The 13,329-nt window shown below is 39.5% G+C and overlaps 1 protein-coding gene across 2 annotated transcripts in view; it reads left to right on the plus strand.

Moving 5' to 3' along the window:
- The window catches only part of OSBPL8 (oxysterol binding protein like 8), a 190,503-nt gene that overhangs the window by 117,618 nt on the left and 59,556 nt on the right, over positions 1-13,329 (plus strand). For both annotated transcript variants that reach the window (XM_077832720.1, XM_077832714.1), the window contains 2 exons: positions 4,256-4,326; positions 12,381-12,461. In XM_077832720.1, the coding sequence (XP_077688846.1) occupies positions 4,256-4,326; positions 12,381-12,461 (152 nt within the window). The remainder of the gene's footprint in view (positions 1-4,255; positions 4,327-12,380; positions 12,462-13,329) is intronic.

Genomic DNA, 13,329 nt, shown 5'->3' on the forward strand with positions numbered 1-13,329 from the left:
AACTTATATGTTTTTGTAATTAGGATAGTCATTTTCTGTCCTTTCTCCATTAACTTTTCTGCTTAACATCCAGAAATGTTAAAACTTAGACTAAGGTGGGTGAGGTAATACCTTTTATTGGACCAACTTCTGTTGGTGTGAGAGACAAGCTTGTGAGCCCAGACCTGACGAAGAGCTCTGTGTAAGCTCGAAAGCTTGTCTTTCTCATCAACTGAAGTTGGTCCAATAAAAGGTATTACCTCACCCACTCTGTCTCTCTAATATCCAGCGACCACTGTGGCTACAGCACTGTATAAAACTTAGATTAGTCTCTTATTCTGTGTGTACTATATAGAAATATGTGCTTGTCTAAACTGTTGCTTTAATTGAATGTCTTAGAAAATTTATTTTGGTTGCCTTAAATTTTCAGGGAGCTGGGTTCCTTAAATTTTAAATTATGCACCTTCACCATCCATATCAAATACCTAATTCATTTTTTTTAAGCCCAGGAGGGACCATTATCAGGAGTGGCAGAAGCTCCCTTAAAGTGTGGGGTGCTACTTGCACCAGAACTGTGGCGCCCACCCCTGTGCCACCCCTTCTCCCCCCGCATTGTTTGCCCTTATGGAATAGACCTCCCACTTCTCAAAGTGATGGCCCCGCCCCCTCCCATTCTGGCACCCCGACCATTGTGATCTAGTCTGAGCTCCTGGACAACAGACCATAGAATTTCAGCCAGTCATTTCTGTATCGAACCTAATGACTTCTGGTTGGGCTAGAGCAGATTTTCTCAGAAAGACATCCAATCTTGATTTAAAGACTTACAGGATCTGAAAATCCACCATGTTGATTGGTAGATTGTTCAAGTGATTAATCCCTCACTGTTTAAAGATGTGCACCTTATTTCCAGTTTGTTTAGCTTAAACTTCCAATCATTCTATTTTGCTATGCCCTTATATTTTAGATTAAATACTCTACTACTACAATTTTCTTCCAGTATAGGGACTTATACCCTTCCATTTAACTATTGCTGTTACCTGGGCGCTGCACTCCTTGATCTAGTGGACAGGACGACTTGTAAATGAAGGGTTTTAATAGCCTTCTATGAGCCACTCAATAGGAAGATCTACAAGGGATATAGTTGTCCGTGCACAAAGAGTAATTAGAATGTGAAGTCCTTTTAAATTAGTACCCAAAAGGAATAAACTTATTTTTAATATACTGAAATGTGACATCCTCGAAGTTGGTGTACAAAAATGTGAATTTATTCTTTTGGCTACCAAACCAGAACAGAGAGAAATATAGCAGTTCTTGCATAACCTGGAAATTCCTACCTCTTATGAAATGATTTAGGGCAGTGGTTCTCAAGTGGTTTTTTTCACGGACCATTTGAAAATTGCTGAGGGTCTCGGCGGACCACTTAATGTTCTTTCCAAATGTTGTTTGTACCATTAGCTAACTATTGTAAAGTGCTTTCGATAGAAGCGCTATATAAAAAAACCTTAATAATAATAAATGGGTTTTTTGTTCTACAAATAAAAGCACACAACTCACATTTTAATATCAGTAGTCTTACCTTTCTAATGTGATGAATGTGCGTTCTCTCCTATGCCACGGCAGCTCCCAAGCTGGGGCTGGGAAGTGCGGGGGGCTCTCCCGCTCTCCCCTACTGCAGCAGCCCCCGAGCTGGGACTGGGAAGGAGGGGGGGGTCTCTCCCCGGCAGCCCCCAAGCTGGGGCTGAGGAAAGTCGCCTCTTTCTTTGGCCGCCACAGCCCTGCACATCCCAAATTCCCCCCTCACCCCACTACCCCCTCCCACCTACCCTCTTCCCCCCAAGGCCACCACCTCACCTTACATGTGTGTCTTCTCCAGAGTCCAGGCTCCTAATTAGTGGAGCCATGCCTGCACGGCTCCACTAATTAGGTGGGTGGCCCTTCATTCTTCTGTGCGGCCACCAGGCCATTCACCTTCAAGGGAACTACCCGCGGACCACCTGAATGGAGCTCACGGACCACTGGTGGGCCACGGACCACAGTTTGAGACCAGGGTTTGAGATTTAGGGTTTCTCATCAAGTTCATTCTCATTTGAGGTTACTTTTAGTCACATGACTCCAGCAACATAAGGAAATTTCTAGAAGTGGATATTTGTGCTGGATCAGGTCATTAAATGATATCTGATATCTTCTAGGCATCATAAGTCCTGGAAGGGTGCAGATGCTGGCTCAGAGGATGGGATCTGGAAAATACTGGCTTCTGTTCAAACCAAAAAGAAAAATTGTCCAACTTTACAGTGCTGAGGGGGGGAAATCTACCTTTAGAATGTGTGTCGGGGGAGGGGAGAAAGAGTGAGCAACCCATCTTCTTGAGGGAGGCGATCTATTTTTTCCACACGACCTCCCTACATACCAGTGTCTCCACAATTCTGAATTCTTAAGGCATTCCTTCAGCTGGCAGGAGAGGTGTAGCCGATTGGAGTAACTACTACTCATGCAATATTTCTGTCTGGGGAACTAGCTTTCTTGTGGGCCAAGACTTTATGGTATATTTGCAATCAAAATGGTGCAAGGCTTTTCATCTGTCTGGGTCTATTCTGAGGTATGCTCTTCTTTCTGAGGTGACCTTTAAATTATCAGTGGTGTACCTAGATGGCATAGTAACAAGTGTACTTCGATATACTGAAATATATGCATGAGGAATTTTTTATTCTTGCACTGGAAAAAACTCTTCCAACTAAATGGAGCACTGGTATAATTTGTACCAGCAGCTCATCACGTGCATGATATTGACTTCTTCCAGCACTTTATACTTTTCACTTTGCAGCATGAAATGTTCTGTGTGTCATCAAGTGAGGATGATAGCTTTGACGCTGATAAAAGCCCAGTGTTATTGTGTAACTTATATATACTGTATAAAATATTGTAGATACAAAGGAGTGTCAACTTCTGTTTCAACTATTTTAAAGTTAATATTGTATATATCACATACACCTTCTTGGACTCAAAATGTAAGCACATGTTAAGATGTGAAGCAATCTGTAGTTGTAGAAGAACTACAAAATGGCAGTTCCATCTATGTTGTGTGTGTACTTTCACATACATTAAACATGTCAATTTACTCCTTATGTACAGTAGTTAGAAGTATTTTAATGACCAAGGCAAGGGAATTTGTTGTTCTTTGTTTTCCTTCTTGAATTTATATCTGAGAGACCAAATAGCTAATAAATTCCAACCAAAGTATGGGCGGTGAGACAATCTCAGTATTTGGAATCTTCATTAGCAAAAATCCTGGAAGGGTGCAGGTGCTGGCCCAGAGATGGGCTTTGGAAAATACTGGTTTCTGTTCAAACCAAAAAGAAAAATTGTTCAACTTTGCAGTAGGGGAAAGCTGCTTTTAGGATTTGCATTTGTCCAACAGTTGTTTACTATAATCATTAGTACCGGTATATTATGCATTACAGGTGGTTCATTTGGTAGTGAAAATTGTGAAGTTGCATATAATTTTAATTGTAACCCTTTATTCTGAAAAATTCATATTTTTCAATGAAGCTTTCCATACTTGCATATGCCTAAAAGTTAATAATTTAAAAAAAAAATGGAGCAAAATCTCTGGCCAGTTTTGAGTCAAGTGGCTCATGTGTTTGTTTCTATTTAAAAAACAAACAAAAAAACCCAAAACCCTACTTCCTGACACTGGAAAAAATGTATCTGGAACTTGTAATTGAATGTTTTGTTTTTTAAAAAGCAAGAAACAGTGAGGAGTGTCTATTTAGTTTGAAAAAAGTCAGTTCTGATTTAATAAATATGCCTGTTTAAAACATTGTGTACTTCACATGCACAATATAAAACTTTGTGGAGGGTAGAGGAGCACATTTTGGGCAATATTTATGGTGTATGTGTGAATAGCTCAGAATCTCAACACTAAATCTGAAATGGCAGTTGGGCAAATTGTATATAATGTGAAATTTTAAAATATGAATAAATACACAGAATAATGTATTTTCAGTGCGGAAACTAATTTTTTTAAAAACTCAGAAGTAGCTGTACAGCAAGTGATATGTTGAACCCTCAGGATGTATTTTTACTAAACAAAGTTATTTAATTACATTTTATAGGGGGCAGTATTTTTCTTTTTTTAATTTATTTGCATCATTCTGGATGGTGACCAGACAAGTGAAATTTGCTAATTTATGTTTTACTTTTCAAGAGTCAGATAAAATAAAATGTAGTGTATTCAAATGAGCTATCATATTGCAGCAATGTCATCTTCTCTTTTAAGGTTTTGATAGGGGGAAGGATGATGTGTCACAAAGTAAAGAAGATTCAGCACATTCAATGTCAAAAAGCAAGGTAAGCACAGCCACCTTTCCAAAAGCTGATTTTAAATATGCAGTTACACAGTGGAGTTGTTCTGTGCACTGGGTTTAAATGCAAGTGTATTTAGCTACTCTTAGTGTTAATCTGGTGGATTGCTGTGACGACTTTTTAAGAGAGAAGGATTAAATATTAATAAAAGCATAGTGTCTACTTTATTAGGGTGAATTTAAACATAAACCTACAGTGCAAACTCAAGAAATTGAGTTACAGTTTATCATGTCTTCTTGTTAAAAATCTCATTTAGAAGATGGTATCTCTTAACTTAAATCCACTGTACTTTTGGGCAGCACTGGTCTTGATATAGAATGTAAACTTTCAGCCTTTTGACCTGTAGGTGAGAGTGCCATTGATTGAGTGAGTAATAATATCCCCTAATGGGACGAGTTGAGGGTTGTGAAAGAATCTTTAATGGGAAAAGGTGTGTTTTCCAACAATCATTCTGTTTATATGTAGTTTGTGTTTTGAGATACAAAAGTATTTTTAATTTAATGTTGCTATTTAAGAGCATGAAGTAGTCATTCATGAGTTCAATATGAAGTCCCATTCCTGTTGAGCACTGAGGGCCTCCTACGAGATGCAAAGTGCCATCATCTCCCATGGCAGTCAACAGTCTATGGATCTTTAGTATAAGAAACTATGGTCACTGGTTTCTTTACATTCATTTTAAAACTAGAGCTGGTCATTAATTTTTTGATTAAACATCTTTCATTAGAAAATGCCAATTTGTTGAAGTTGAAACTGTTTTCTGGAAAGGGTCAGTTTTGATGAATTTTGCATTTCAAAAAAAGTTTCAAAATGATCAAAACTTCTTGTGACTTTTTCTTCGCCAAACAAACAAAAACGAAGCCCAGGCTCCAGCCTGAGTTTATAATATCAAAGCATCATCTACACATCTACTTTTAGTGTGTAAAACCCACTTCCATAAGTCTGTAGACCTGATCTGGGTGGCTCAAACCCCTTAGCTCAGATCCATTTGTACTTAGAGCCTGATGAGTTGTTCATATAAAGGTTTTCAGGAACTTGCCTTGATATTGTAAGATGTGGTATTTTTACATCAGACATTTTCTAAGAGTTTTAAGAAATTCCCAGATTCTGAACCAGGACATCTTGAATGTGGAAGATCAATGTACTACTACAGCGAACACACTATTGCCATATTCCCTTTATGTTTTTTTGCCTCACAAGTTGTCAAGGCATTTTGAGTGCAGAAGATAGGGGCCTGCAAGGATTCTAAACATTAATACTTGCCATTCCAGGCTTGTATGCTGCCACCACCCAAATGCAAAAAAAAAAAAAAAGAACAAAACCAAACAACCTTGGACCCAGGAAGGAACACTTGGGAATTCCTCCCTGTGGGGTACCCTCAAGCACACACACACAGACACACACACACACACACACACACACACACACACACACACAGAGCAGGGAGAAAAAAGGGAAATTAGCTGTAGCCACCAACCGACATATGCACAAACCTCATAGGACACCAAAAATCCAATTCTGTTTTTAAAAAGGTAAATTTTATTTAAAAAAAGAAAGGGTGGGGAGGGGAGAAAATACATCTGGAACTTAGGCTTTTGCTAGATTTTAAAAGAGCAATTCCAAAAATTAAGCAGACAAACTAGCTTTCTTGGAGGTTCAGCTTAACGGTTACAAGCAAACAAAAGCATCAGGGGTTAGCACAGAGGAGATCCACAGGCCAAAATAAGAAATAAACCCGATAGCATCTAATTAAATATTCCCTATCCAAATTATTTTTTCTAAGTATGGAAGATACTTTTTCATACCTGTTTCAAACCTTACACAGCATTCTTGCTTATAGCATTGCTGCTCTGAGTCCCTCCAGCCCAGAGAACAACAGACCAAGGGAAAGTTTATTTCCCAATTTACAAAAGTTCTAGCCTTCCCATAGTCTCTCTTGGTCAGGTGCCCACTTTTTTTTTCTTTACCTGGGGGACTTTTTAACCCTTTACAGGTAAAGCAAGTAGAAAACAGCTATCAAGAGGGATTTTACAGCTAACTGGCTGCCTGGGTGTCCATCAAAGGGAGCTACCCCCCACCCCCTCTTTATCACACAAATACTTTAAGTTTATAGGCTATGGTTGCAGAAATCTTACATATGAAAAACCTATACTTGTAGAGACTGGTGCAATATGAGGTAATTTTTATTTGTGTTGCTTTGTGACCCCCTAACTTTGCTGTTCACATCCATGCTACAACTTCTTGATTGGGGTCTAAGTGTCTAATATGTAGGTCTGCCTTTGGTGATCCTTGTGTATTTGGTGGCACATGAAGTTTTAATGTGGAATAATGGCCTTCAGTATCTTTCTAATCAACAGTCTGTAATGTATATCTTTCTGTGTGGTTATAAAGAAGGCCACATTTTGCACAACATCTGTATGAACAAGAGTAAAGAACTACTGTTTGGTCACTGAATTGAATTGATTTGTTTTTATAGATGAGATTGTCTGACAGTTTTTTCTCAAGGCATCTCTACAAGGACAAAGTGAAAGCTGTTTAGGTACCTTAACTGAACGTTTCTATTCAATGGCAAAAAACCCCCTGTTAACACAGGGTTAAGGTTGCTTGGTAGATGTCGACTCCGTGCAGAACGTTGAGTTGAGGGAAAACTCAAACTTCTGAAAACAAGGAAATTCACAGTTAAGGTTGCCATGCAACTTTAACTCTGCCCTTTTTCGATAAATGTAGGAGCTCTTCGCCAACTTTTTTACTGTCCATTCACAGTCACCCGCTAGATTCCATCTAACATTATTAAAGGGAAAATAGGTTGCCCACATTACCTTCTGTCTCTCCCTCTGGAGTTGGCAGTAGCCAAGGGAATTATTTGGATACACTGTAGGTGCAGCCAGTATGTTAACTGCATTTTCTGCTTTTCAAAAGTTTGAGATGTCCTCGACATTCTGCAAGGGACCACATACCACCAAGCAACCTTTTAACTGCAGCAGCAGTCAAAAAAAGCTAACCGTGTTAAGAACCATTAGGAAAGAGAGAGATAATAAGACAGAAAATATCATAATGCCACTATATAATACACCCACACCTTGAATACCGCGTGCAGTTCTGCTCTCTCCATCTCAGAAATGCTTTTGAACTGGAAAAAGTACTGAGAGGGCAACAAAACTGAGTAGGGGTATGAAACAGCTTCTGCATAAGGAGAGATTAAAAAGACTGGGACTGGTCAGTTTAGAAAAGAGATGACTAAGGGAGGGATATGATAGAGGTGTATAAAATCAGGAATAGTGTGGAGAAAGTGAATAAGGAAGTGTTATTTACCCCTTCACATAATACGAGAAGCAAGGTTCACCCAATTAAATTAATAGGCAGCAGGTTTAAAAAAACATAAGGAGGTATTTCTTCACACAACATACAGTCCACCTGTTGAACTCGTTGCCAAGGGATGTTGTGACGGCCAAAAGTATAACTGGATTCGAAAAAGAATTGGATATGTTCATGGAGGATAGGTCCAGCAATGGCTGTTTTGCCAAGATAATTGCCCTGTTCTGTTCATTCCTTCTGAAGCATCTGGCACTGACCCCTGTCGGAAGACAGGATAGTGGCCTATATGGACAATTGGTCTAATGCAGTATGGCCGTTCTTGTGTTCTTAACCATCACTCTGTATTAACGTAGGTATTTGCCATTGAATAGAAACTCACAGTCCAGGCACCCAAACAGTGCCAAACTACTATAATAACAGACAGTCCCTACCTCAACAAGCTCACAGTCTAATGCGTGGTCTACACTCGACGGTTTGGTTGACGTAAGGCAGCTTACGTCAACCTAATTATGTCAGTATACCTACTACATCCTTGTCCCGCCGATGTAAGTAGCCAACTACACCGACATAACTCCACCTCCACGAGAGGCGTAGCACTTATGTCTGATTTTCCACAAAGACTTTAATTACATTCCCCAAAAGAAAATTGCCAGGACTCTCAAACTGCAGCAACCTCCAGCCACTCATTTCAAAACTTTTTGTTTTAGGTGTGGGTTTTTGATTAACTTATCAAAATTAAGTTAGTTATATTAACTGAAGGGTGAGTTCACAGTCATCAGTCTCAACAAGGTCTGTGATTAATCTAATGATTAGTACCTATCAGTTTACTAGCACAAGTCACCAGAAGGGAAGAGGATTTTTTGGCAGGGAGTCTGTAACTTGGGAACCTCTTGGTCGAATGACCTCCTACTTCAGTCATTAGCGCTACCCCACTTCCTCATGAGGCAGACCAAATTTAAAAGCAATCAAAATAACCATTCGGATTTTAGAGCACCCACAGGAGTTGAGGTTTAAAGCATATAAACTGGTGGGAATGAAAACCCTCTAGCTCCGCGGTTCTCAAACTGTGGGTCAGAATCCCAAAGTGGGTCGTGACCCCATTTTAATAGGGTCTCTAGGATTGGCGTTAGACTTGCCCTGAGGCTGAAGCCGAAGCTAAGGCCCCCCTCCCCTGCCCAGGGCTACCTGGGGCTGAAGACGGGGCTTGGGCTCAGGCTTCAGTTCCCCCTCCCAGGGTCATGTAGTAATTTTTGTTGTCAAAGGGGGTCGCAGTACAATGAAGTTTGAGAACCACTGAATAGCTGTTTTCTCTGTATTGGTACATGCACACTGCAGAAACCACACGTTTTCTTAAATACTGTTCTCAGTTTGGGTCGTCAAAGATTTAGTGGGGTTCCATGCACGCGACTCTTCTGACCTGCATCATAGTCATAGTCTGATCTCTAGCTCTGGGGAAGGGGTAGAAACTTTTTGGAAAATGGCTGTTTTTTCAAGGCTTATCTCTGGAATCCCTGGCTCAAATGACCCTGCCCCCCTCCTGAGGTGCACAGAAATGTTCAATTACTTCAAAGAAGTCTAAGCATATAGTTTTTAGAGGATTTAGGAAGATCGACCTTTAAACAGAATTTGTGACACAGCCTTAACTATCATGCTGCTATTGCCTACTATATTATCTACATCACCCTGATCCAGTGGCTTTATAGCCTATTTACGCTGGAAGAAAAGAGCAATTTGTGGGAGAGAATAGGACTTGAGTATTTACTCATAGATTATCCTCTGTAAGGAGGATACCCTGTATTCTTCATGCAAAAACAAAAGGTTGTTTAAACTGAAAAATTCAGTGCAACCTTAACTATGGAGCTGTTATGGAATTTCCATAATCATCTTGCAGGTATTACCTTTTAAAAAAACAAAAAACCTTTTGCCTTGGTATAGTATTCTATGGTCACTAATTCCTGTCTCCCAGTCCAACTGCTCTGAAGCTGATGGAAAAGACTTGGAATTCGGTGATGTCATAGTTGAGAAGGCTGGACCATGTCAGCCTTTGTTCAGTCTTTAAGCTCTGACTCCTATTGTTTTGCATCTGAAGCAATCCAGTCATTCAATTCTAGTCCACACTCAGGTTGTACTGGTCGGGGAAAGGGGAAAATATACTTGGTCGTTATCCAGCTCCTTTATGATGACAACAGCTAGTTGGTCCTGAAGCTTCTGAGCCCTCTTTCTATTCAGTGGTTTTTTTTTAACTGAGATTCTTTAATTTATAATTTAACTAAATTACTGATCTTTGATTATTAATCCAATTTATTTTTTCATCTTTCCATTTTAGGTTCTTACTCTTGTTTTCCGTCCCATAACTTTAGTCTTTCTGTCCTTTCCAGTTACTATCTTATCTAGAAGTCTGTACAGCTGAAATGAGGAGATGAAAGATGTTTTCTTTCCCCCATTAACACCTCTTTTTCCACCTTCAGTTTTGCAGTAACTGTTTGCCTGACTTTTGATAGGAATCAACAGCTCCCTAGACCTCAGGATAAGCTTTCAGAGATACAACTGGCTGTCCCAGCTACAAAGGCTATGTGGTAGCCCTTTTATCTAAGCATGGACTGGACCAGCAGTGATGATGAAAGTTACTCACGACCCAGTACAAGGAAGGTACAGCATGTACCTCACTAGGAGTTGCAGTTGGCTCTTTTACAATGTTTCCTGTTTAAAATGTTTTCTCCTGTCATTTTTTATAAGTGAATTTAGTGCTTGGGAAAGGTGCTGGGTTGACATCCCTAGAGTTCAAAGTCTTCCATTTATTTACTGAACAAGTTTCCCATAGGCAGTTTCATCACAATGCCTTTCTAACGAACTTCAGCTCTTGCATGGAGACCAAGGTTTCATAGTTCTAGGATTAATGTGCACTCGTGTGGGATCCCATGCACATACTTATATTTCAGATAGCATTAGATTCCTTTTAACAGGCAAACTGAAAACTTCGAAGTATTATTTCGGGTTGTGTTCCATTACGCCTTGCCTTTTGGATTCTCTTGGCTCATCTCTCCACAAATGCTTGAAACAGAGTAATTATTTCTTTCCCTTCATCCAATGCAATGAAAGTACTTGAATCCTTATGACTTAATAGACCAAGGATTCACATGTCCAGTTGTGTATTTAGAGTTTAAACCTAAATTTTATTTTGTTCTGAACAGGCTTCTAATATGAAATGAACAGTGCTCCCTTCACTCATTATCCCAAATGTAGGGAATCTCCATACTTGCACATTTTAGACTCAATCATTTCTAAATGTTTCAGAAGGAAACTTTTTGTGAATAAACTTTGTTTTGGAATTTGAGATTTGAAAATGGAAAGCTGGCTATTTGAAAGGCTAAAGAGATTAAGAGGTTGCTTTCAGAAAATTGTCCTCTAATTTGTACTGGCAGCAAGGAGGCTAGTATTGGTACCCGGGCATTTTGCTACAAAAGCAACTCTTATCAATCAGGGTTGTTTCAGTGCATGAAGAAATAGATCTCTTTTAAATTTATTTTTGGGTTGGTAGGGGATAACTACTGAACAATTCCCAGTGGTGATTCATGGGATTGCAATAGTAATGACAAGTGATAAATTGTAACATCACAGCAGACTTTCCTTACAGATGGCCAGTTGCCAGTCTTTGGCTGGAGCAGTCTGTGTCCTCTTCCAGTTCCCTTTCAGCTTGTGGGCAACAGATAAAAAGAAACAATCTTTGAATCTTTAAAGACATGACCCCCCAAAAAAAAAATCATGTCAGCACATTGCCCAGTCTTGAATGAGGACTCAGGTTTTATAAGCAACCTTTAATCCCACTCTCCAGTCCGGTGGCACGTGGGTACTCTGCTGAGATATCTTGATCTTCTGGAGTTTGTAGGAGAGGAGAAAGCAGTGACTGAACTCTTCTTGAGCAATCATAGTCCACTGACTCATGGAACAGATTTAAGTCTAGTCTAGTCTGAAGATGTTGCATGATTCCTTTCATGGATTAGGGGGTAAGTGCCTAAATAGCAGCTGGCACAGAAGGAGTTGTCAGGTTATGGGTGTCGAATATTGAAGAGTTGAGCTCCTCCCAATTTTAAATTCCTATGGTCCATCTTTCAGCCAAACAGAGCATTAAAAAAACAAAAAGTAAAAAACAAGAAGAAAACCATTCAGCCATAGACAACTCGTGTCTGCCAAAGTGTGTGTGTGCAGGGGCGGGGCAGATTTTGGGCAACCGACTTCAGCAGTGTTACTGAGTATGCTCTGTCTGTGTGAACATGCTCAGTACAAGCCATATAGAAAATGGATGGGGGGAGGGAAGAGAATGTGACCCCTCATCTCCCCTCTTCTTTCTCTTCCACACCCACCCCCCCAATTCATCTCTGGTAAAACAATTCAAAACTAATCACGTTTGGAACATCCGAAGAGTTCCTTAGCCACAGATTGCACATGCAACAAATTTACTAAATGTAGTTGAGCTGCTTCTGGAGGATTCACTTGCAGGCTCCTTCAGTCCTTAAAGTAATTGACAAAAGTATAACTCTGTAAATAGTTTTTGCATGAACAAGGTTGTGAGAAATTGATTTTTATTGAAGGAAATGAAGACAGTAGAAACCTATAGAAATATCTGTGCACATCGCTGATTATTTTTTTTTGTCTGAGTGAAACATTTTCCTAATGTGTCCACGTATCTATCAACAATACTTACTTATTCTATATATTATAAATTTCAGTCTGAATCCAAGCTTTTCAATGGCTCTGATAAGGACATCTCCTCTACTTCAAGCAAGCTCACAAAAAAGGAGTCTCTTAAGGTGTGTCACTTTCCAAAATAATGTATTAACAACCTGTATTTGACCAGCCAAGCCACCTTCCAGTCAGACCTCAGAAGCTAAATAGGGCTAAGACCTCTCAGGTAGAGCCTTGCACGGGGCTATTTTTTTAAATCCAGCTCCCATCCTGTCCCGCAATACCCACTCCCTCATTTTCTTGCATTTTTTATTCCGCTCCCATCTGCAAAAACCTTAGATCCTGAAAAAGAGACAAATTCCCCCATGCTACTAAAAAAAAAATTTGATTAATATATTGTGTATATATAAATGAAATTCAGACACAATTTTTACCACTAAAAGTATAAAACAAATATTGCTTAAACCATGTAAAAACTACTTTTAACTTCTGTCATAATAAACATCAAATCTCTTTCTATCCCTTGCTTAAATTTAAGTATTAAAACCTTTATTTTACAAAAAAGAAAAATATGCTTTACATTGCTGAAATTCTGTTTGACAAACTGATGAGAGATTTAGTGTTTTTTTCTGCAAATTACTGCAGTCTGTTGGGATTTTTTTACGTGCATCCAATCCTGCCCTCAACAAATTACAGTTTACCTGCTCCCACTATTATGGCAGTGGGTCCTTTGGGACCTGTGGGATCCCAATACTGCTGCTGTGCTCTACTCTAAAGAATATCTAGGGCCATTGCCTCACGATGATGCTAAGGTGACTTTGTGTTTCTGTTGTGCAGTCTTTATGACCCATTTTACATATGGAATAGTGCCATTTGTTGAATCACCAACACTGTCTTGTGGTACCTATGTTTTCCTTGTTGGGGTTTCCTCCATAGACTGAGAAGATCAGACCCTACAAAGTTTAAAATCACTGCTAGAGGTGTTTAGTACAG

The sequence above is a fragment of the Eretmochelys imbricata genome, chromosome 1 (genome assembly GCF_965152235.1).
Source record: "Eretmochelys imbricata isolate rEreImb1 chromosome 1, rEreImb1.hap1, whole genome shotgun sequence".
Lineage (NCBI taxonomy): Eukaryota > Metazoa > Chordata > Testudines > Cheloniidae > Eretmochelys > Eretmochelys imbricata.